The 25000-nt window shown below is 50.2% G+C and overlaps 2 protein-coding genes and 1 pseudogene across 3 annotated transcripts in view; all 3 read left to right on the top strand.

Annotated features, from left to right (window-relative positions):
- The first annotated feature begins 752 nt into the window (after nt 1-752).
- Nucleotides 753-25000, top strand: part of LOC311317750 (protocadherin gamma-C5-like) — a 32350-nt pseudogene continuing 8102 nt past the window's right edge. The window contains exons 1-2 of the transcript in view: nt 753-3194; nt 23238-23296. The product of the transcript in view is annotated as a protocadherin gamma-C5-like (transcript). The remainder of the gene's footprint in view (nt 3195-23237; nt 23297-25000) is intronic.
- On the top strand, nt 4349-6844 carry LOC311317938 (protocadherin gamma-C5-like; the record flags this gene model as incomplete). Its single annotated transcript, XM_084449095.1, has 1 exon — nt 4349-6844. One exon carries the CDS (start codon nt 4349-4351, stop codon nt 6842-6844), a length of 2496 nt encoding a protein of 831 aa, XP_084305221.1.
- Nucleotides 7910-11856, top strand: LOC311317937 (protocadherin gamma-C5-like; the record flags this gene model as incomplete). The annotated part of the gene is made up of 2 exons (XM_084449094.1): nt 7910-10400; nt 11765-11856. 2 exons carry the CDS (start codon nt 7910-7912, stop codon nt 11854-11856), a joined length of 2583 nt encoding a protein of 860 aa, XP_084305220.1.

The raw sequence follows: 25000 nt of genomic DNA, 5'->3' as shown, positions 1-25000 counted from the left end.
TTGTGGTCTAATCAATTCTAAGCTTTGGAAGGTTGGGTATAGGTCTAGTGATTATAGCGGTAACTACGACAGAGGCACTGTGTAACACAACAAGAGTAATGGAGACATTTTATTTCCATGAATCTATTTGGATTCCACAGACCCATTGAAGAACCTGTTCTTTTGTCGCTGTGTCTTTAATCGTATTCTAAGCCCTTATTAGTGGAGCATCGTAGGCACCCATGCACCAGTAACCACTGCAAGGGTTTTAATATTAATTTACTATTAATGGTTCTAACTTTGTGACCATTCTCTAGTCCGAGCTACTTTTAGATCAAAGAAGATCAAAGAACTATTGTTTTATTTTGGTAGTATGTATATAGCCTAACAGTGGTGCTAATAAGCTGTGTTGCTCTAAGCAGCCTGTCTTTGCTGTGCCAGTTGGTAGGAGAATGCAGTCTGCCTGCTGTGGCTTTAAGAACGCTGCTCTGTCTGCCCCTTATTGGATGTTAGAGATGAGAGCTGAGCACCAATAGCGTGCAGAACTGTACAAAGAGATCTACTCCCTCCCCCCAGCCAAAGCAGCGTAACCCTACAATGCTGAGAGCTGGAGGAGAGAGAGGGAGGAGAGAGGGGGGGATGCTCGTTTAGACACAAAGCCTCTCCATCACTGTGAAATATGAAAGACACTGGCATTGGATATTCGATATCATCACTCGTGCGAAGGGGAGGATGAAATAGTAACATTTTCAGATTTTTTTCATGGTGTAAGGATGTGGAATCGGCTGCCTGTTCGGCAGGTGCTCCTTTGGTGGCATCTTTTCTTTCTCTCGTGGAGCACGATAGACGGACAGACTCGCTACACCATCCCTGAGGAGCTCAAACAGGGCTCTGTGGTAGGAAACCTGGCCAAAGATCTGGGCTTGGGACTCTCTGAGCTTCACCGGCGTAAATTGCGTATAACCTCGGAGGCCGGTCAGCAGTATTTCAGGGTGGATCTGGGGAAGGGACAGCTGGTGGTCAGCGAGAGGATAGACAGAGAGGAGCTGTGTGGACAGAGCGTGCCGTGTCTGATGCCGTTGGAGGTCGTGATTGAAAATCCCCTGCAGCTGCACCGAGTAGAGATTGAAATACAGGACATCAATGATAACTCTCCCCGTTTTCTCACTAAAGAGAGCGTGCTGAAGATAGCAGAGTCCATCAACCCAGGCGCACGGTTCTTCCTGGAAAGCGCACTGGATCCTGACGTCGCGGCGAATACCATACGCTCTTATAGCTTAAGCAAAAACGACCATTTTAAATTAAACGTGAAAAACCATAAGACTGGGACCAAATTACCAGAACTGGTTTTGGAAAAATCTCTTGACCGAGAGAAGCAGTCTGTTCATAAGCTTATTCTCACCGCTGTAGATGCCGGTGATCCAGTGCGTTCAGGTACCTCTGAAATCACCGTTATAGTGCTTGACAATAATGACAATGCACCACTTTTTCAGAAATCTTTATATGAAGCTGCATTGGCCGAAAATGCAGTCACGGGCACTGAAGCGTTGCGTGTTGTAGCAACAGATCCAGACGAGGGTCCAAATGGAGACGTTGAGTATTTTTTTAAGGACCAAACGCCAGAGTCAGTGACAAAATTGTTTGACATAGACCCTGCGACTGGAGTTATTATGGTGAAAGGGCAGCTGGATTACGAGCAGGCAGGTTTATATCAGTTTGACATTGTCGCAAAAGACAAAGGCAACCCAGAGATGGATGGACATTGTGGCGTTGAACTTAAAATTATCGACGTCAACGATAATGTCCCAGAGATCATTGTGACGTCTTTAACCACCCCTGTTCCTGAAGACTCGGCTATCGGAACCGTTATAGCGCTGATAAGTGCCAAAGACCCAGATTCAGCCGACAATGGAAAGGTGAGGCTAAGTGTGTCTCCAAATTCTCCCTTCAAGTTGAATCCATCTGTCTCCAAACATTACACTTTGGTCACGCATGCGCCACTTGACCGTGAGAAGAACGCTCAGTATAGCATAGAAATCACTGCCATTGACTCAGGGAAACCCCCCTTATCCAGTCAGAAAACAATCACTGTTGATGTGTTGGACGTGAATGACAATGCACCAGCGTTCTCTCAGTCCTCTTACACAGTGTATGTGAAGGAGAATTACCCGCCTGGTAGAATATTATGTTCAGTGTCGGCTAGGGATCCAGACCTGGGGGACAACGCCAAGGTGTCCTACTCCATCCTGGACTCCAAAGTGCAGGACGTGTCTGTGTCCTCCTACGTGTACATGAACTCTGATAACGGCAGCATCTACAGCATGCACTCGTTTGACTATGAGAAGCTGAAGGTGTTTGAGATCCAGGTGCAGGCGAAGGACCACGGCTCTCCCTCTCTGAGCAGCAACGCCAGCGTCCATGTTTTCATCCTGGACCAGAACGACAACGCCCCCGCTGTGATTCACCCCTCCGCTGCCCTGGGCTCGCTCTCTCATCAGAGGCTGCCCCGCTCCGCTAAAGCTGGACACCTGGTTACCAAGGTGACGGCCGTGGACGCAGACTCGGGCCATAACGCCTGGATCTCCTATAAGCTGGCGGAGGCCACCGACGCGTCTCTGTTCAGTGTCCATCTTCACACGGGGGAGGTGAGGACCAAACGCGCCGTGTCCGAGCAGGACGACTCCTCTCAGAGGCTGCTGATAGAGATCAAGGACGACGGGGAGCCGGTCCAGTCCTCCACGGTCACGGTGGCCATACTGGTAGAGGACGGGCTCCACCAGCCCATCTTGGACCTCCGGCAGAAGGCGCCCGAGCCCAGTAAGAAGAGCGGCAGAATCACCCTTTATCTGGTCATCTCTCTGGCCTCGGTGTCCGTGCTGTCTCTCCTGACGTTCCTTATCTTAGTGGTGAAGTGCGTTAGAAACAGCAGGAGCAGCGGGAGCTGCTGCCTCAGACGAGGCGACTGTGACGGATACAAGAACCCCAACAGGAACCTGCAGATCCAGCTCAACACTGACGGGCCCATTAAGTACGTGGAGGTCCTGGGAGGGGACATGCTGTCTCAGAGTCAGTCCTTCAGGTCCTGCCTCTCTCCCATGTCAGAGTTCAGTGACTTCACCTTCGTTAAGCCCAGCAGCACCACTGACTTGAAGGAGATGATCAACGTCCTAGACACGTCTTTACCCGACAGCACCTGGACCTTTGAGAGCCAGCAGGTGAGCACAGAATTAGTATCGTGACTTAAACATTCTCTTTATTGTGTGATGTAACCGTCATTACAGTGACTGTGACATCACATGAAAGAACATCATTTGACATCATTGCATTTTGTCATCGTTTCATCAGTAGGTCATCAAGGTTATTATTGTCAAACTTTCAGTTTAAGTGTAGATAAATAAAAGGAAACAGAGCACTATTTAGGTTGTATTCATATATTTTATGTTTAGTGATGCTCTGAACTTGTACTTATATCCACCTCGCTCCTAAAAGAGCAATGAGTCCTGAGCATTTCAGCACCATCAGTGTGGACAGCGACAATCCTGATTAACCACTGGTGGAGATTGTAGGGGTATACATGTAATCTCAGTCATTTACTAATGCTGCCAATTTATATGTTTCATAATTTTCAAATAGTTTACATCTTTAAAGATTAATAAACACATTTTAGCTGCATTGTAGTATTCAAAAGCAATGTAACATGTATTATATTAGTTGTTTTCTGCACAAATTCAGCACTAAATATTTAAGTTAAGGCTTTACCACACAGTAATTTCAATGGGGACAAAGACTATTGAACTATTGGGTTTTAGGTGTCTTGTACAAACTATAAATAGCTGAGCAGGCATTTAGCCTAACACATCCACTGCAAAGGTTTTCATATTAATAGTTATACATTTATGATATCATTTTCTAGTTTGGGTTACTTTTAGATCAAAGCACTATTAGTGTATTTTTGTCAGTAGGCATATCGTCTATAGTGGTGCTTATAAGCTGTGTTGCTCTAAGCAGCCTGTCTTTGCTGTGCCAGTTGGTAGGAGAATGCAGTCTGCCTGCTGTGGCTTTAAGAACGCTGCTCTGTCTGCCCCTTATTGGATGTTAGAGATGAGAGCTGAGCACCAATAGCGTGCAGAACTGTACAAAGAGATCTACTCCCTCCCCCCAGCCAAAGCAGCGTAACCCTACAATGCTGATAGCTGGAGGAGAGAGAGGGAGGAGAGAGAGGGATGGTCGTCCTGCACACGGAGATCAAATGCAATATAAACATTCCATCCTTTTTATATAATATCTTTTTAAATGTCAAATAGAATATTGTTAGTGGTGTTGGATTATGAAATGAGGCGTTATTTGGAGGAAGGTGTTTCCGTGGTTAATGTGTTCTAACGGAGCAGGGATGACAAAGAGAATGGGATGCGCAGACTGGAGGTGGCCGGCTCTTTGGTGGCTCTCTTTCTTTCTCTCGTGGAGCACGATAGACGGACAGACTCGCTACACCATCCCTGAGGAGCTCAAACAGGGCTCTGTGGTAGGAAACCTGGCCAAAGATCTGGGCTTGGGACTCTCTGAGATGTTTGAGCGTAAACTGCGCGTCGCCTCCGAGGCTGGTAAGCAGTATTTCAGAGTGGATGTGAGGAAGGGAGAGCTGGTGGTGAATGAGAGGATAGACAGAGAGACTTTATGTGGACAAAGTGCCAGCTGTCTTTTACCAGTGCAGGTTGTCATTGAAAACCCGCTCCAGTTATACCGTATTGAGGTGGAAATAAGAGATATTAATGACAATGCTCCTAATTTCCTGACCAAGGAGCTCAAGTTGGAAATAGCAGAATCAGCTGCAGTAGGTACCCGGTTTCCTTTGGAGAATGCAGAGGATCCAGATGCAGGAAGCAATTCACTCAAGTCCTATAGTCTAAGTAAAAACGAATGTTTCACTTTGAAAATGAAGGAAATTGAGGATGGAAAAAATGTCCCAGAGCTCGTCTTAGAGAAGCCGCTGGACAGAGAGAAAAAAGCTGTTCATCAGCTTCTACTGACCGCTTTAGATGGGGGAAACCCGGTCAGATCTGGCACCTCACAAATAACTATAACTGTTTTGGATAACAATGATAATTTTCCTGTTTTCGATAAGAATGTATATAAAGTCTCAATAAGGGAAGATAGTGTAAAAGGCATGTTTGTAATCAAGCCTAAAGCTACAGATGCAGATGAGGGGCTTAATGGTGTAATTGAATTCACATTTGGTTCGCGCACCCCGGATTCTGTTTTAACAATGTTTGATATCAATTCATTAACAGGGGAAATATTCTTAAAGGGGGAGTTAGACCATGAGAGTACTGCTTCCTATCGCGTCGACATAACTGCAAGGGACAGAGGCATTCCAGGAATGGAGGGACATTGTCGCGTGCAGGTAGACATAGTGGACGTCAATGACAACGCTCCAGAGATAATTCTCACCTCTGACCCGAGCCCTGTGCGTGAGGACGCACCCAGCGGCAGCGTAGTGGCTTTGATCAGCGCCCGAGACCTTGACTCTGGGGACAACGGTAGAGTGACGTTACAACTCCCCAAGGGCTTCCCTTTCACTCTCAAACCCTCATTTTCTAATAATTACGCACTGGTCACCAGTGGAGTTTTAGACCGAGAGAGTTTCTCACAGTATAATATTGAGATCACAGCCACTGATTCAGGCTCCCCATCCCTGAGTAGCAGGAAAACTATACCTGTCAGCATCATTGATGTCAACGACAACCCCCCTAAATTCAGCCAACCCTCCTATAATGTGTTCTTGAAAGAGAACGGACTACCAGGCTCCATACTCTACTCAGTATCCGCATCTGACCTGGACTTTGGGGACAACGCCAAGGTGTCCTACTCCATCCTGGACTCCAAAGTGCAGGACGTGTCTGTGTCCTCCTACGTGTACATGAACTCTGATAACGGCAGCATCTACAGCATGCACTCGTTTGACTATGAGAAGCTGAAGGTGTTTGAGATCCAGGTTCAGGCGAAGGACCACGGCTCTCCCTCTCTGAGCAGCAACGCCAGCGTCCATGTTTTCATCCTGGACCAGAACGACAACGCCCCCGCTGTGATTCACCCCTCCGCTGCCCTGGGCTCGCTCTCTCATCAGAGGCTGCCCCGCTCCGCTAAAGCTGGACACCTGGTTACCAAGGTGACGGCCGTGGACGCAGACTCGGGCCATAACGCCTGGATCTCCTATAAGCTGGCGGAGGCCACCGACGCGTCTCTGTTCAGTGTCCATCTTCACACGGGGGAGGTGAGGACCAAACGCGCCGTGTCCGAGCAGGACGACTCCTCTCAGAGGCTGCTGATAGAGATCAAGGACGACGGGGATCCGGTCCAGTCCTCCACGGTCACGGTGGCCATACTGGTAGAGGACGGGCTCCACCAGCCCATCTTGGACCTCCGGCAGAAGGCGCCCGAGCCCAGTAAGAAGAGCGGCAGAATCACCCTTTATCTGGTCATCTCTCTGGCCTCGGTGTCCGTGCTGTCTCTCCTGACGTTCCTTATCTTAGTGGTGAAGTGCGTTAGAAACAGCAGGAGCAGCGGGAGCTGCTGCCTCAGACGAGGCGACTGTGACGGATACAAGAACCCCAACAGGAACCTGCAGATCCAGCTCAACACTGACGGGCCCATTAAGTACGTGGAGGTCCTGGGAGGGGACATGCTGTCTCAGAGTCAGTCCTTCAGGTCCTGCCTCTCTCCCATGTCAGAGTTCAGTGACTTCACCTTCGTTAAGCCCAGCAGCACCACTGACTTGAAGGAGATGATCAACGTCCTAGACACGTCTTTACCCGACAGCACCTGGACCTTTGAGAGCCAGCAGGTGAGCACAGAATTAGTATCGTGACTTAAACATTCTCTTTATTGTGTGATGTAACCGTCATTACAGTGACTGTGACATCACATTAAAGAACATAATTTGACATCATTGCATTTTGTAATCGTTTCATCAGTAGGTCATCAAGGTTATTATTGTCAAACTTTCAGTTTAAGTGTAGATAAATAAATGGAAACAGAGCACTATTTAGGTTGTATTCAGTCCTGAGCATTTCAGCACCATCAGTGTGGACAGCGACAATCCTGATTAACCACTGGTGGAGATTGTAGGGGTATACATGTAATCTCAGTCATTTACTAATGCTGCCAATTTATATGTTTCATAATTTTCAAATAGTTTACATCTTTAAAGATTAATAAACACATTTTAGCTGCATTGTAGTATTTAAAAGCAATGTAACATGTATTATATTAGTTGTTTTCTGCACAAATTCAGCACTAAATATTTAAGTTAAGGCTTTACCGCACAGTAATTTCAATGGGGACAAAGACTCTATTGAACTATTGGGTTTTAGGTGTCTTGTACAAACTATAAATAGCTGAGCAGGCATTTAGCCTAACACATCCACTGCAAAGGTTTTCATATTAATAGTTATACATTTATGATATCATTTTCTAGTTTGGGTTACTTTTAGATCAAAGCACTATTATTGTATTTTTGGCAGTAGGCATATCGTCTATAGTGGTGCTTATAAGCTGTGTTGCTCTAAGCAGCCTGTCTTTGCTGTACCAGTTGATAGGAGAATGCAGTCTGCCTGCTGTGGCTTTAAGAACGCTGCTCTGTCTGCCCCTTATTGGATGTTAGAGATGAGAGCTGAGCACCAATAGCGTGCAGAACTGTACAAAGAGATCTACTCCCTCCCCCCAGCCAAAGCAGCGTAACCCTACAATGCTGAGAGCTGGAGGAGAGAGAGGGAGGAGAGAGAGGGATGGTCGTCCTGCACACGGAGATCAAATGCAATATAAACATTCCATCCTTTTTATATAATATCTTTTTAAATGTCAAATAGAATATTGTTAGTGGTGTTGGATTATGAAATGAGGCGTTATTTGGAGGAAGGTGTTTCCGTGGTTAATGTGTTCTAACGGAGCAGGGATGACAAAGAGAATGGGATGCGCAGACTGGAGGTGGCCGGCTCTTTGGTGGCCTCTTTTCTTTCTCTCGTGGAGCACGATAGACGGACAGACTCGCTACACCATCCCTGAGGAGCTCAAACAGGGCTCTGTGGTAGGAAACCTGGCCAAAGATCTGGGCTTGGGACTCTCTGAGATGTTTGAGCGTAAACTGCGCGTCGCCTCCGAGGCTGGTAAGCAGTATTTCAGAGTGGATGTGAGGAAGGGAGAGCTGGTGGTGAATGAGAGGATAGACAGAGAGACTTTATGTGGTCAAAGCGCCAGCTGTCTTTTACCAGTGCAGGTTGTCATTGAAAACCCGCTCCAGTTATATCGTATTGAGGTGGAAATAAGAGACATAAATGACCATTCTCCTAGCTTTCACACGAAAGAACGCAATTTGAAAATAGCAGAATTGTCTGCAGTTGGAGCACGTTTCCCTTTGGAGAGTGCAGAGGACCCTGACGTGGGTAGCAACTCGCTCAAATCCTACATCCTTAGTAAAGATGACTGTTTCAGTATAAAAGTCAAAGAAATTGATGGTGGAAAAAAAGTACCAGAGCTAGTACTAGAAAAGCCACTGGACAGAGAGAAAAAGGCTATCCACGAGCTATTGCTTACCGCACTAGACGGTGGCACTCCCGCTCGATCTGGAACCTCACAGATCACAGTTACTGTCCTTGACAATAATGACAACAGTCCTATATTTCACAAAGCTCTGTATAAAATACGAGTACATGAAAATAGTGAACGGGGCACCTCTCTGATGAGACTTGAGGCTACCGATTCAGATGAGGGTGTCAATGGGGAGATTGTGTATTTATTTGGGGAGCACACTCCTGAGTCTGTGATATCTGTTTTTGATATAAATACATTAACAGGCGAAATGTCGCTAAAAGGTGACATTGACTATGAGAGTGTTGCTTCCTACCGTATTGACATAACTGCAAAGGACAAAGGCATTCCTGAAATGGAAGGGCACTGTCGCGTGCAGGTAGATGTAATAGACGTTAATGACAACGCTCCTGAAATTGTCCTCACCTCTGACCCGAGCCCTGTGCGTGAGGACGCACCCAGCGGCAGCGTAGTGGCTTTGATCAGCGCCCGAGACCTTGACTCTGGGGACAACGGTAGAGTGACGTTACAACTCCCCAAGGGCCTCCCTTTCACTCTCAAACCCTCATTTTCTAATAATTACGCACTGGTCACCAGTGGAGTTTTAGACCGAGAGAGTTTCTCACAGTATAATATTGAGATCACAGCCACTGATTCAGGCTCCCCATCCCTGAGTAGCAGGAAAACTATACCTGTCAGCATCATTGATGTCAACGACAACCCCCCTAAATTCAGCCAACCCTCCTATAATGTGTTCTTGAAAGAGAATGGACTACCAGGCTCCATACTCTTCTCAGTATCCGCATCTGACCTGGACTTTGGGGACAACGCCAAGGTGTCCTACTCCATCCTGGACTCCAAAGTGCAGGACGTGTCTGTGTCCTCCTACGTGTACATGAACTCTGATAACGGCAGCATCTACAGCATGCACTCGTTTGACTATGAGAAGCTGAAGGTGTTTGAGATCCAGGTGCAGGCGAAGGACCACGGCTCTCCCTCTCTGAGCAGCAACGCCAGCGTCCATGTTTTCATCCTGGACCAGAACGACAACGCCCCCGTTGTGATTCACCCCTCCGCTGCCCTGGGCTCGCTCTCTCATCAGAGGCTGCCCCGCTCCGCTAAAGCTGGACACCTGGTTACCAAGGTGACGGCCGTGGACGCAGACTCGGGCCATAACGCCTGGATCTCCTATAAGCTGGCGGAGGCCACCGACGCGTCTCTGTTCAGTGTCCATCTTCACACGGGGGAGGTGAGGACCAAACGCGCCGTGTCCGAGCAGGACGACTCCTCTCAGAGGCTGCTGATAGAGATCAAGGACGACGGGGAGCCGGTCAAGTCCTCCACGGTCACGGTGGCCATACTGGTAGAGGACGGGCTCCACCAGCCCATCTTGGACCTCCTGCAGAAAGCGCCCGAGCCCAGTAAGAAGAGCAGCAGAATCACCCTTTATCTGGTCATCTCTCTGGCCTCGGTGTCCGTGCTGTCTCTCCTGACGTTCCTTATCTTAGTGGTGAAGTGCGTTAGAAACAGCAGGAGCAGCGGGAGCTGCTGCCTCAGACGAGGCGACTGTGACGGATACAAGAACCCCAACAGGAACCTGCAGATCCAGCTCAACACTGACGGGCCCATTAAGTACGTGGAGGTCCTGGGAGGGGACATGCTGTCTCAGAGTCAGTCCTTCAGGTCCTGCCTCTCTCCCATGTCAGAGTTCAGTGACTTCACCTTCGTTAAGCCCAGCAGCACCACTGACTTGAAGGAGATGATCAACGTCCTAGACACGTCTTTACCCGACAGCACCTGGACCTTTGAGAGCCAGCAGGTGAGCACAGAATTATCACGTGACTTAAACATTCTCTTTATTGTGACATCACGGCCTTTTGGTGGTTGAAAACAGGTCAAGGTGGTGTAGAACCAAAGCATTTGCTCACCCACATATTTCAGACTACTAATGTTTCAGCTCATTACCACTGCGTTGAGTTTCATTTGAAACATATTTGATGATGAGATATAAGGCCAACTTCTACCACGCAATATTTGTTATCATTGTGTCTTAGCATACAAGCAAATTGTATGAATATACATTGTATTGATAGGCTATTAATAATAATACAATGGGAATTGGCAGGGACCTCCCGATTCCATGGGCGATTTTATAGGGGGGGCAGCAAGTGCCCCCCCTGATTGGCCAGCCCAACTCTTCTCAAATTCAAATTTTTTTAACTAATTAACACAATTATTAAATACATAATTGTGGTTTGTACCAGTTTGTGTTATTGTAGGTCATCATTCATTTTAAAAGTGTATTTATTACTTAAACTAGGCTACCTTAATTAAAAAAAAAAAAAAATCATAATCCACCAATGGCACAACTCGTCCGTCGACCTCAACTATTTCCGGTTTGATCTGTTACCGCAAAAAAATGAGATCTGACTGTAGGCCTACTGCTCAGTGCTCAACAAGCTACAACTAGCCAACCTGCTCACAATGGCGAAAAGAGCTATAAAAACAATTGACCACTTCTTCATAAAAAAAAGAAAATAAAACTGGCAATGCTAAAGAAGCTACCACTCGAAATGACACCGCAGCAACTGCAATCGAATGCAGAAGTGCAATCGAATGCAGAAGTGCTCCAGAGGCTATCGAAGCTAGTATAGCACCTTCACCACATGGATGTATTAATAGAACGGCGAGGAAGCTAGCACCAGCAGGCAGTTGCAGTTTGATGTTGTGATGTTGGGTATGGCCTAGTGCTCGGTCATAAAGTCATATTGACATGCTTGTGGTGTTTAGATGAATTCATTGTGATTTTATAATTGTTTTTTTTTACATTGAATCATACCTTCAAATACAACAGTCATACAGAGCTTTACAAGTTTTATATCAGTTTAACATGAGCAAGTTCTTAACATTAGCTTAAAGTTGAATATTATATCTTTCCAAAAATCAATTTTGAAGCAGCATGGCGATTTAAAAATCGTCACACTAAAACCCCCCCCGATCCCTACTAGCAGCTACGCCACAGAAAAGCTAGCGATCCGGTGGCGCGGGTGGACAGTACTTACGGTACACTGAGGAGTGAGTTAAACCAATTCAACTTGGTTACATATACCGTAACGTGAGTAGCTGGTGAAACTCACTCCTCAAAGGAACGCTGACAGTCCCTCCAAGACTGGCGCAACTGTCTGCGTGTCCTCCTCCCAAGTGGGAGACATGGGTTCTAATCCCGCCCTGGGCATTCCAACACAGATGGGTTACAATGGTGCCGTGACCCGGATGTCCAGTGGCGTGGAGTGAGTTTCAATGAGTGAGTGTGACCGATTGAAACCTGAGAGTAGCTGGTGAATCTCACCCCTCAAAGGAGCGCTGACAGTCCCTCCCTGGCGCAACTGTCAGTGTGTCTGCCTCCCAAGTGTGTGTGTGTGTGTGTGTCTGTATGTATATGTACGTATATATATATATATATATATATATATGTATATATATATATATAGGTGTGTGTGTATATATATATATATATATATATAATTATATATATGTATATATATATGTATATATTTATGTGTGTGTGTGTATATATATGTGTGTTTATATATATATATATATATGTATGTATGTATGTATGTGTGTGTGTGTGTGTGTGTGTGTGTGTGTGTGTGTGTGTGTGTGTGTGTGTGTGTGTGTGTGTGTGTGTGTGTGTGTGTGTGTGTGTGTGTGTGTGTGTGTGTGTGTGTGTGTGTGTGTGTGTGTGTGTGTACACAGTTGCTGTAGGATACCAATGATGATGGGTTTTGATGGCACTGCATCCTGGTCACAGGAATCTGATCTGGGTCATAATGGGACTCCCTTCCCGTTCTGGCTTCCTCTGTCAGTAGCCTGTAGGGGGAAACCAACGGTAAGAAACTATGCCGCCTAGCGGATAGGTTGAGCATGACTGCTACAAGTAGGCCTATTCCACTTTCTTGACTAAATGAACCAGGTTGATGCACACTGCTGTCTGATACGTTCTATCTTATCAGCCCGTCGACATTATATAGACCTTAACCAAGTTGCACAAATAGGCAACTTAAAAAAAAAAGTTAGACTACTTGCTTGTTCGATTGTCATTCAGTTATCAATCCCTCGCTATTTCATAAAGATAAAAAAAAAAAACATTTCACCGCGCATTTCATCTCTTATTTACCGGCCGGTGCAGAGAGAGAGAAGTTAGGAGAAGTGTCTCTAAAAAGTTTCCTCTCTCTTGCTCTGTATGAGGGACTGAGCTCCGCCTGCTCCGCCAATGGGAGACAGGCCTTTGTGGTCTCACCCCGCCCATGTGGGCTGCGCAGCCGAGGAGACAGAGTGGAGATTTTCACCAGAGGCTGCGGAGCCCAACTTTTTCTCTTTTTAACTTTTCATTAAGAACTACGACGTCATGATCACTTCTAAACTTCCCATCGCCCTTTTTCTGAAACGGAAGTGTTCACCGGCGACTTGGTAGCGTCGTTTTAACGAGGATATGGATGTGTTACGTTAAAAGAAGGACCTAAAACTTTTCCATCCCCGTTCCGGGGCATCCTCTCACAATGGAAGTCAGACAGAGGAAGCGCTCCGGAGGGTGGCCCGTGCTTCGGCTGTGTTTCTCCCTGGCGTGCCTCTCCTGCGCGGCCGCCCAGCTCAGGTATTCCGTCTTGGAGGAGCTAAAACCGGGGGCCGTGGTCGGAAACATCGCAAAGGATTTGGATCTCACTGTCCAGAGGATAATCCAAAGAAAACTGCGGGTGGTCTCGGGATCTAACGCACAGTACTTCGAGGTAAACCAGGCGACCGGAGATTTGGTTATACAACAGACTATTGATAGGGAACTTAAGTGCGAGTTGAGCCTAACATGCTCGTTAGATATTGAGATTGTAGTTGAGAATCCTTTACAAATATATCGCGTTGTTGTGGAGATCTTGGACGTGAATGACAATGCGCCGCAGTTCTCCACCAAGAATATTTCCTTGGAGATATCGGAGGCCGCCGCGCCGAAAACCCGGTTCCGATTGGAGAGTGCGCACGACCCAGACGTGGGTATCAACTCCCTGCGCACTTATCACCTTGCACCGAACGACTGTTTTGTGTTGAATGTGGAATCTAAAAGTGACGGTAGTAAATTTCCAGAGTTGGTGCTGGAGAAGCCTCTGGACAGGGAAACGCAGGCCTCGTTTCGCCTGTTGCTTACTGCCCTAGACGGGGGGCAGCCGGAGAAATCAGGCTCGACCCTTCTGCTCATTAAAATTCTAGATGTGAATGACAATGCGCCCGTCTTTGACGAGCCAGTGACGAGAATCAGCCTTTTGGAGAATGTAGCACCGGGCACTTTAGTAACGAAACTGAACGCGTCGGACGCGGATAACGGCTTGAACGGCGAGATATCCTTCCTGTTCAGCAAATACACGCCGGATCGCGTGCTCAAGCTTTTTAGCGTGGATTCTATAACCGGGGAGATCCGCGTGAACGGTGACGTGGATTACGAGGCAGCCAATGCGTATCACATCACGGTGCAGGCCAGGGACGGCGGGACACCGGCCATGGAGGGCTCCTGTAACGTCATAGTGGACGTCACGGATGTAAACGACAACACGCCGGAGGTGACGCTGACATCGGTGACCAGTCCCATCCGGGAGGACGCGGCGCCGGGCACGGTCATCGCCCTCATCAGCGCCCGCGACCTGGACTCCGGTAAGAACGGCGAGGTGATGCTGAGGGTCCAGCCGGGCCTACCTTTCAAACTCAACTCCGCCTTCGGCGAGCACTACAACCTCATCACGGACGGCGAGCTGGACCGCGAGAGCGTCCCGGAGTACACGGTGGCGATCACGGCGACGGATGCCGGCACGCCGCCGCTGTCGTCGCGGACAACCTTCGTGGTCAGGCTCTCGGACGTCAACGACAACGCGCCCTCCTTCTCCCAGTCCTCCTACTCGGTGGACGTGCCCGAGAACAACGCCCCCAGCGCCCCCATCGCCGCGGTGACGGCCTCGGACCCGGACGCGGGGGACAACGCCCGCGTGTCCTACTCCATCCTGCCGGGCACGGTGCAGGGCTCGCCGGTGTCCAGCTACGTCTACATGAACCCGGAGAGCGGGCACATCTACAGCATGCGCTCGCTTGACCACGAGCAGCTGGGCGCCTTCCGCATCGAGGTGCAGGCGCGGGACGCCGGGGCGCCGCCGCGGACCGCCAACGTCACCGTGCACGTGTTCGTGACGGACCTGAACGACAACGCGCCCGCGGTCATCTACCCGGCCTTCGCGCCGGACACGGGGCTTCAGCTGACCGTCCCGCAGTCGGCCGCGCCGGGTCACCTGGTCACCAAGCTGGTGGCCGTGGACGCGGACAGCGGCCACAACGCCTGGCTCCTCTACTCCGTGGCCCCGGGGCCCAACGCCGGGCTGTTCCGCGTGGCCCCCCACACGGGCGAGCTCCGCACGGCGCGCAAACTGGCCGAGGAGGAGGGCGGCTCGGCCTTCGACATCGTCGTGGTCGTCCAGGACAACGGCCAGCCGCCGCTCTCCACCACGGTAGCCGTCACGGTGACGGTGGAGGAGAAGGGGGCGGGCGGCGAGACGGCGCCCGATTCCCGCCGGACGTCGATCGTGTCGCGGCGCGGCGGGCTGTCCGACATCACGCTGTACCTCATCATCGCGCTGGCGTGCGTGTCCTTCGTGTCCTTCGTCACCTTCGTCGTCATGGCGGTGCGCTGCCTCCGGCGCCGCGGCCCCACGGTCGGAGGCTCCTCCTCCTCCTCCTGCTGCTGCTACGAGCGCCACCGGCCCAGTCGGGCCTACCACCACCAGAGGCCCGGCAAGGACCTGCACCTGCAGCTCAACACCGACGGGCCCATCCGCTACGTGGAGGTGGTGGGCGGCTCCCAGGACCCCAACACGCGGACCTACCGGCCGTGCTACTCAACACTCTCCAGCCGCAGCGACTTTGTGTTCGTCAAGACGCCCATGCTGAGTCACAACAACACGCTCAGCATGACGCTGAACAGGAAGCACCTCATGAACTCAGCCAATGAGGTGAGGGGCTGGTGGGGGCGGGACCGGGGAGCTAGCAGGGGATTGGTGGGTGGCCCCTCCCTCATGACAGGATCAGTGCGGGCGCGTTTTGGATCGCTGAGGTGGTTTTGTAAATGGCGCGAAAGGTTAGTGTATCTCGCAACGGGTATTGACTAAAAATGTCCATATTTTAGTTCATAGTTGGCCTGCATCGTTCCCCCCTCTTGAGAGCGTTCGTGGCGAGGTCGCCCTTAAAACGACGTCATCCTCCTCCGCCCACTGCGGAAATGAAAACCGGTTTAATATTTAATCTGACCCGGGGCTCGGAAATACCGCCTCACTCTCTCTCTCTCTCTCTCTCTCTCTTTCTCTCTTTCTCTCTTTCTCTCTCTCTCTTTCTCTCTCTCACTCTCTCTCTCACTCTCTCTCTCTCTGCCTTCCAACAGCTCAACTGGAGTGGCAGCGAACGCATGTTCTAGATATAGATGGGGAGAGAGAGAGAGAGATGGTAGCTGAGAGAGAGAGAGAGAGAGAGAGATGGTAGCTGAGAGGGAGAGAGAGAGAGAGAGATGGTAGCTGAGAGGGAGAGAGAGAGATGGTAGCTGAGAGAGAGAGAGAGATGGTAGCTGAGAGGGAGAGAGATGGTAGCTGAGAGGGAGAGAGAGAGAGAGAGATGGTAGCTGAGAGGGAGAGAGAGAGAGAGAGAGATGGTAGCTGAGAGGGAGAGAGAACGAGAGAGAGATGGTAGCTGAGAGGGAGAGAGAGAGATGGTAGCTGAGAGAGAGAGAGATGGTAGCTGAGAGGGAGAGAGAGAGAGAGAGAGATGGTAGCTGAGAGGGAGAGAGAAAGAGAGGTGCTTTTGACAGAGGGAGCAGAGGAGAGGAGCAGCAGATAGAAATAGATCCTGGGTCAGAGGTCAGATTGGAAGTGGAGGGGGGCGACAGGATGAGAGGGGGGGAGGGGAGGACACGCGGGAAATGAGGATGGGAGAGAGGGAGAGGGTGAAGGAAGGAAAGAGAGAGAGGGGGTTGGCTGGTAGGAGAAGGAGGCAAAGAATAAAGAGACGGTTGAAAAACAGGAAGTCCAGGGTTCACCGCTCGACCCCTCACTTCCTGTTGTCCCCTGGACCCTGTTGATTGGCTCCATGGCGGCGGGTCCCAACAGTGACCTCACCCTGTGAGTGAGTGAGTGAGTGAGTGAGTGAGTGAGTGAGTGAGTGAGTGAGTGAGTGAGTGAGTGAGTGAGTGAGTGAGTGAGTGAGTGAGTGGGTGAGTGAGGGTGCACCCTTCGCCATAGCCTTGGTCAGACATTCCCAGAGCACATGTTAGGAATACCATTTGACCCCGTGCGGTCAGGGTGTGGAGGGAATCTTGTGTTCACGGACGGAGAGCGTGCGAGAGAGAGAGAGAGAGAGAGAGAGAGAGATAGACTTCAGCTGTGCTGACTTCAGAGACAGGTTTCAAGATGGCCTCAGCTGTGCTGGTGCCTCAGACCTGATGATTCACCCGAGGAGAATCCACACACCCATCTCTGGTTCTCTGTAGGTTAGCCTTCTCTTTCATGGTCAGGGATGGTCCAGCTGGTCCAGAGTCGGGCTGTTTCATGGTCAGGGATGGTCCAGAGTCAGGCTGTTTCATGGTCAGGGATGGTCCAGAGTCAGGCTGTTTCATGGTCAGGGATGGTCCAGCTGGTCCAGAGTCAGGCTGTTTCATGGTCAGGGATGGTCCAGCTGGTCCAGAGTCAGGCTGTTTCATGGTCAGGGTTGGTCCAGCTGGTCCAGAGTCAGGCTGTTTCATGGTCAGGGATGGTCCAGCTGGTCCAGAGTCAGGCTGTTTCATGGTCAGGGATGGTCCAGCTGGTCCAGAGTCAGGCTGTTTCATGGTCAGGGATGGTCCAGCTGGTCCAGAGTCAGACTGTTTCATGGTCAGGGATGGTCCAGCTGGTCCAGAGTCAGGCGGTTTCATGGTCAGGGATGGTCCAACTGGTCCAGAGTCAGGCGGTTTCATGGTCAGGGATGGTCCAGCTGGTCCAGAGTCAGACTGTTTCATGGTCAGGGATGGTCCAGAGTCAGGCTGTTTCATGGTCAGGGATGGTCCAACTGGTCCAGAGTCAGGCTGTTTCATGGTCAGGGATGGTCCAGAGTCAGGCTGTTTCATGGTCAGGGATGGTCCAGCTGGTCCAGAGTCAGGCTGTTTCATGGTCAGGGATGGTCCAGCTGGTCCAGAGTCAGGCTGTTTCATGGTCAGGGATGGTCCAGCTGGTCCAGAGTCAGGCTGTTTCATGGTCAGGGATGGTCCAGCTGGTCCAGAGTCAGGCGGTTTCGCTGGTGTATGTCTCTGAACGGCCTCTGTGTGCGACCGAGGTCATGTCTTCTCTCTCCTGTGACTTTGTTTTTCAGTCTTTCTGCTTTATGTCGTGTGACTCTGTTTTTCATGATTGTGGCCTGTCTCTCTCTGTCTCTCTCTCTCTTTCTTTGTTTCTTTCTCTCTCTCTCTCTCTGAAGCGGGCTGCCCCCGGGGCTGCTGGGTAACATCTGTCTCCCTGCTCCAGTGACACGTGTCGGGCAGGGATAGCAGAGATGGAGGGAGGGAGAGAGAGAGGGAGAGAGGGAGATGGAGAGAAAGAGAGGGAGAGAGAGAGATGGAGGGAGATAGAGCGGGGGAGGAGAGAGAGAGAGAGAAGGAGGGAGAGAGAGAGAGAGGGAGGGAGACAGAGAGGGAGAGAGAGAAGGAGGGAGATAGAGCAGGGGGGAGAGAGAGAGAAGGAGGGAGAGAGACAGAGAGAAAGATAGAGAGGGAAGGAGATAGAGAGATAGAGAAGGGAGGACGGCTTTATGCACGTGTGCCACCATGACCGACGGATCAACATCAGTCTGTGTGTGTGCGTGTGTGTGTGTGTGTGCGTGTGCAGTAGTCAGGCGCTCCAAGACCTCTAGCAGTGTGTAATCTTAGCAGGGCCTTAGGGTCCTACTGTCCCTTTGAAAGGCGCGCCTTAGTATCCCTGAATTTGTTCCCTATTCTCTCAGAGTAGCTCTGTAGCTCTTCCCCTTCCCTGCCTGCTATGGATGGAGATGCACCCGTTTGCCGTGATTAGTGTGTAATAATCAGTACGTTCTAACTAAGACCCTTATTCAGGGTGTGACTTTGCTGTTGAGTGAGTGTGTGTTAGTGTATGTTTTAGTGTGTGTGTGTTTGTGTGTGTGTGTGTGTGTGTGTGTGTGTGTGTGTGTGTGTGTGTCAGTGTTGGCATGTGTCACATTAGCCATGAAGTATTTTGTAAATATGTTTCTTTTGACGAATGAAGAGGCAGCATGTGGGCCCAGACAGGCCTGTGTTCCTGACCGTGTGTGTCTGTATGTGTGTGTGCGTGTGTGTGTGTGCGTGTGCGTGTGTGTGTGCTATATCTTCATCAACAGACAGTCTTGTGCGTAGCTCCTGATGGGTCTCCATCGTCGTGTAGGTTTGTTTTCCTCAAAGTCCTGAAAGAGAAGCTAGAGAAATCATGTTTTCACCACGAGCATAGCTTAGGACCACCGTCAAGAGTTGGCTAAGAGAACACCGTGAGAGTAAGGGAGAGAGAGAGATTGTGTGTGTGTGTGTGTGTGTTTGTGTGTGTCTGTGTGTGTGTGTGTGCAACGACTTCCTCTTTTCAGATAAGAGCACCAGGTGCAGTCTGGCCACGGTTCTGTCAATGCCAAGAGACACTCTTTTATTTGGGGGGACATTGGAGATAGTGTGTGTGTGCGTGCGTGTGTGTGTGCATGTTTGTGTGTTTTGTGTAACTGTAACTTCCCAGAATATCTCATATTATCTGGGGGATCCCAGCCCGTGTGGGTGCTAAAGTGTGTGTGTGTGTGTACGTGTTTGTGTGTGTGTGTGTGTGTGAGTGTGTGTGTGTTTTGGCGGGAAGTCTTCTGTGAATCGCCTCTGTTCACATTTCCTTGGTGGCGCTCGAAGGGTTAACCCCCATTGATCCACTGAACCACATGTGCTTTCCCTTCTGGGTCACACACACACACACACACACACACACACACAGAGTGGATCCGATGGTGCCCAGATGTAGCTCTTGGGCGATTAGCAACTTTTCCTTTGTGAATCTGGAGCTCACACACATGCACACACACACGCACACTGATTCTCCTTCTTCTCATCAGCTCAGTCCACAATCCCTACGACTCTATGTCCACGTTGTCATGTTCCGGTGGCTTATAAGATCAGGTCAGATAGATAATAGTCATTCCCTGGGTTACTTTACGCGCCTCAATCTCATCCTCTTCGGCCATGGTAGCTGCGTTAGAATCTGTCGGTCAGTGTAGCTGTGTTAGAATCCGTCGGTCAGTGTAGCTGTGTTAGAATCCGTCGGTCAGTGTAGCTGTGTTAGAATCCGTCGGTCAATTTAGCTGCGTTAGAATCTGTCGGTCAGGGTAGCTGCATTAGAATCCGTCAGTCAGGGTAGCTGCGTTAGAATCCGTCAGTCAGGGTAGCTGCATTAGAATCTGTCGGTCAGGGTAGCTATGTTAGAATCCGTCGGTCAGGTTAGCTATGTTAGAATCCGTCGGTCAGGTTAGCTATGTTAGAATCCATCGGTCAGGTTAGCTATGTTAGAATCCGTCGGTCAGGTTAGCTATGTTAGAATCCGTCGGTCAGGTTAGCTATGTTAGAATCCATCGGTCAGGTTAGCTATGTTAGAATCCGTCGGTCAGGTTAGCTATGTTAGAATCCGTCGGTCAGGTTAGCTATGTTAGAATCCATCGGTAAGGGTAGTTGCGTTAGAATCCGTTGGTCAGTGTAGCTGCGTTAGAATCTGTCAGTCAGTGTAGCTGTGTTAGAATCCGTCGGTCAGTGTAGCTGTGTTAGAATCTGTCGGTCATTGTAGCTGCGTTAGAATCCGTCAGTAAGGGTAGCTGTGTTAGAATCCGTCGGTCAGTGTAGCTGCATTAGAATCCTTCGGTAAGGGTAGCTATGTTAGAATCCGTCAGTCAGTGTAGCTGCGTTAGAATCCGTCGGTAAGGGTAGCTATGTTAGAATCCGTCAGTCAGGGTAGCTATGTTAGAATCCGTCGGAGCTTGGCAAGACTCCATAGATCAGAAGTGTAGCTGTAGATCCTTCTATCCTTCCTAGGAGCACCAGGAGCTCCTTACTACTGATGCATGCCAGCGAGTCTGACTGCCCGTCTGGATAGGAGCTGGCCCAGGATCAGCTCTCCTCAGCCCTGTATATACCTGCACCAAGTGCGTTCCACAACGAACCAGCCCCTGGGTCAGTTCTTAGAGAGAGGGAAGGTAATCGCACCGTCCAAATCTCCGTCAGGTCGATGCAGTGACTGGGGGTTGCGTTCCTACAGTATGGACGACTCTTGACCTTTTTTCTAACGCGTGACTGTGAACGCGCCCCAGCGGAGGGTCGGACAGAGCAGGATGTGTTTACCCAGAAGCCCCGGCGTGTAGCACCAGCGTCTGTTTCCCTTTATCCCACATGCCTGTGGCAGGATCTGACCTTGAGAATGACCCCTAGGGAAGAGTCTGTGTGTGTGTGTGTGTGTGTGTGTGTGTGCGTGCGTGCGTGTGTGTGTGTCAGTTCGGAGCGTCACACAGCTGGAATGTCGGGCCCCTCCACGGACACTCGTCTTGTTTTTTCCAAAGAAAGAATCTCACTTTTTCTCCCTCTCCCGTTCCAAGCTTTCAGCAGCCCCATGGTCGCCAAAACACACAGAGGAGCTACGGCGTCTCTCTGTGTGAATGAGCGTTCCAGACAAAATGGCCGCTGCCTTCGCCGAGCAGATTAGATTTCCTTCCGCCCACATCTCTCCACATTCCCTGGTCATGAATCTCTCATTTAGAGGTCTGTTAACAGTTCAAAGAGGCAGGAGCGTGTGTGTGTGTGTGTGTGTGTGTGTGTGTGTGTGTCTGCGTGTCTGCATGTCTGCATGTCTGTGTGTGTGTGTGTGTCTGCGTGTGCTTATGGAGATCCTTCTATGGGGATGTTACCTTGTAGTCATTCAGCCCCTAAAGACCTATCTGTTCATCTGAAGGCGTCTGGTTTGTCCTTGAGAGGACGAAGGTCGGCGTGGAGATCGAGGCGCTGCTTAGTCGTGGCGAGGGAGGATCAAATGCGACGCCCTCGGGGGGCGGGGGGGGCACGCTGAAATTTAACCCTTCACGGGTCGCTTTGATTCACTGTGGCGCGAGCTACGCGTCGACGCTGTAGGTGTTGCCGTAACAAGATAGCTTTGTTTTTCTGCGGCGGCCTCCCTCCCTCTCTCCCTCCCTCCCTCCCTCCCTCCTTCTCTCCCTCCCTCCGTCTCTCCGTCATGTCTGGGTGGTAGAGCGGTGCTTGTAATAATGCGCCGTGCGGAGGCCCGCTGGTCTCTCTCCGGGAAACTCTTGTGTGGATTAGGATGCGGAGTCTGGAGCCTGGCCAAGGGTCTATTCACCACTCTGACACACTGTTGGAGGGGGGGGGATGAAGCAAGGGGCAAGGGAGAGAGGGTGGAGAAGCAGAGAGAGAGAGAGATTGATGAGAAGAGGACGGGGAATGAAAGGGAGAGACGTCAAGGATATAGACGGAACAACGAGGAATAGATTAGAGGGTAGGCTAGAGAGAGAGGTAGAGGGAGAGAGAGATTTGAACGGTAGAGCTCTCTAAAACACTCATCCTCTCCCCTCTTTTCTCCTTGAGGATGTCATGATAAAACAGCCCGGGTTTTAATCCGCACCATCCTCTCTGGCTCCTCCAACGCGAACACAATCGTCTCTTTATGAGCCCGCTGCGAATTCCAGGGTCATTCAGTTAATTGAGCAGTAAGTCACAGTTTTAGCGGGTGTATCGATTCGACGGGCTCTGAAACGTCCGTGTTCTTATCGGTTCTGATCAGCAAACATGCCCGGGTTCTGTGTCTCTCCCCCCCGGGCTGTGAGAGTATCTCTCTGGGAAGCCTGGATCCGGACGCACAAAGGCGGACATGTTGTAAGCGTTCTCTGTTTGTAGTACATCATGAGTCATTAGTGGAGCTTCTGTTCTGCCAGCGCGCCCCCCCTGCCCCCCACACCCCCGACCCCCACACCCCGACCCAGTCCATGTTCAGTGTGTATCTCGTTTGCTTCCCGCATTTCATCTCGTTTGGCTCAGATTTGATTTTGTTTTCTGTCCCTCATTAGAGGTGAGGGGTGTGTGTGTGTGTGTGTGTGTGTGTGTGTGTGTGTGTGTGTGTGTGTGTGTGTGTGTGTGTGTGTGTGTGTGTGTGTGTGTGTGTGTGTGTGTGTGTGTGTGTGTGTGTGTGTGTGTGTGTGTGTGTGTGTGTGTGTGTGTGTGTGTGTGTGTGCGTGCGCGCGCGCGCTGTATCGTTGTGTGTGTGTTTCAGTGGCGTTTCATGCTCTGTGGATTTCAGGACAAAATGGCCGCCCATCCTTGCAGATGGTCGTTGCCATATGTGACCCTGGGTTCAGCCTCGTTGACAGTCTGGAGAGGTCCAGACACACACACACATAAACACACACCCACTGACACAGACAAATATGGGCGGACAGACATGCACTTTACAGCGACGTGGCGATGCACAGTCACCAGGACGAACTGAAAAGCACGAGCGCACACAATGTGGTGTTGCACCGAAACAAACATTTCATGATTGTCTTTTCGTCTCTCTTCACAGCAAAAGCCTCCTAACAACGACTGGCGCTTCACCCAGGGCCAGAGACCAGGACCTAGTGGGTGAGTGGACACACACACACACACACACACACACACACACACTCGCACACACAGACTCGCACATGCTCACACACACACTCACCCGCACACACACTCACACACGCACAGACACACGCACACGCTCACACACACACACACACACACACACACCATAAACATGCCACCTACTGTGCTCATTACCAAAGACCTTTATGTTACAGGAAGCAGTTCATACAAGCAAATACAAGAACGGTGACAGCGTGCAGACAACAATAACACTGTATGAGCTCACAATCAACGAGTACAGTAATACAGTAACAGAGTACAGGAAATACAAACGTGGTGACAAAGTACAAACACGAAGGATGGAGGGAGAGAGAGAAGGATGGAGGGAGAGAGAGAAGGATGGAGGGAGAGAGAGTATGATGGAGGGAGAGAGAGTAGGATGGAGTGAATGAGAGAAGGATGGAGGGAGAGAGAGTAGGATGGAGGGAGAGAGAGAAGGATGGAGGGAGAGAGAGAAGGATGGAGGGAGAGAGAGAAGGATGGAGGGAGAGAGAGTGATAAAGGATGGAGAGATAGGGGAATAGAGGAGGGATACAGAATGAAGGAGAGAGTAGGATGAAAGGAGAGAGATACAGAATGAAGGAGAGAGAGAGAGAGAAGGATGGAGGGAGAGAGATACAGAATGAAGGAGAGAGAGATGGATGGAGGGAGAAGAGGACAGACGCGGGGGTCTGGGAGTGAAAATGCTGCAGTAGGAACCGACCCCCCCCCCCTGCCTGCTGCCGGCCCAGACTGCCCGGCGGTGATGACATCAGACGCAACGTTCATGAGAATCAAACAGGAAATGATTCTGACTCTGAACGCACGATGAGTGGATTCATTCACCTGATTCATTTTGTAAGGAGCATCTGCCTGTTTCCAGGCTACTCCACAAAATGGCTGACGCTCTCCACACGCCCCCCACCCTCCCCTCCCTCATCCCTCCTTCCTCTCTGCGCTCTCTCTCTCTCTTTCTCTCTCCCAGAGCCTGTGTACCATCACTCAGTACTACAAATGAGCAAGGGATGAGAGTGGGGGAGGGGAGTGCACATGAGCACACAGGGACCGCTCTCTCTCTCTCTCTCTGTCTCTCTCCCTCCCTCTCTCGTTCTATTTGTCATTGATTAGATCATTTCATCGCAGCGATCGGACCGAATTATTACATGAGATTTATTGTTTTGACATATGCGATTGGTTTCATTGGAGAGTGGGGAAGCTGCCTCCCTCGACTGTGTGTGTGTGTGTGCGTGTGTGTGTGTGCGCGCATGCGTGTGTGTGTGGGACTTGGCCCGCGTTGTGTGCCAGACTCAGTGTTCACGTCGTAACAGTTTCCACAACAGCGATTACACAACACATTCCATGAGTCAACGACTGGCGAGCTCTCCATTCGGGGGAGGGACATCTCTTTCTCAATGCCCCCCCCATGGGGGCTGTTAGACACACACACACACACATATCTGACAGGAAACAAAAACATGAGAACCGGCCATTTTGGAAAAGCACCTGGGTTATGGATACATTGGAGACGATCCATTTTTTAGGAAAGAAAAAAAAACACACACCACACGTCGCTTTGGAATGTTGGATGGAAGTCCCAGACTCCCAACTTTCCACCCGAAACGGGGGCAGCGAGTTCTTTGTGCTTTCGTTCTCATCGCTGTAGACAGATATTACCAGGTT

The sequence above is a fragment of the Borostomias antarcticus genome (assembly GCF_949987555.1).
Source record: "Borostomias antarcticus genome assembly, chromosome: 14".
NCBI classification, from domain to species: Eukaryota; Metazoa; Chordata; class Actinopteri; order Stomiiformes; family Stomiidae; genus Borostomias; species Borostomias antarcticus.
The sequence above is the reverse complement of the archived record's forward strand: the minus strand, read 5'-3'. Positions and strand labels throughout refer to the sequence as shown.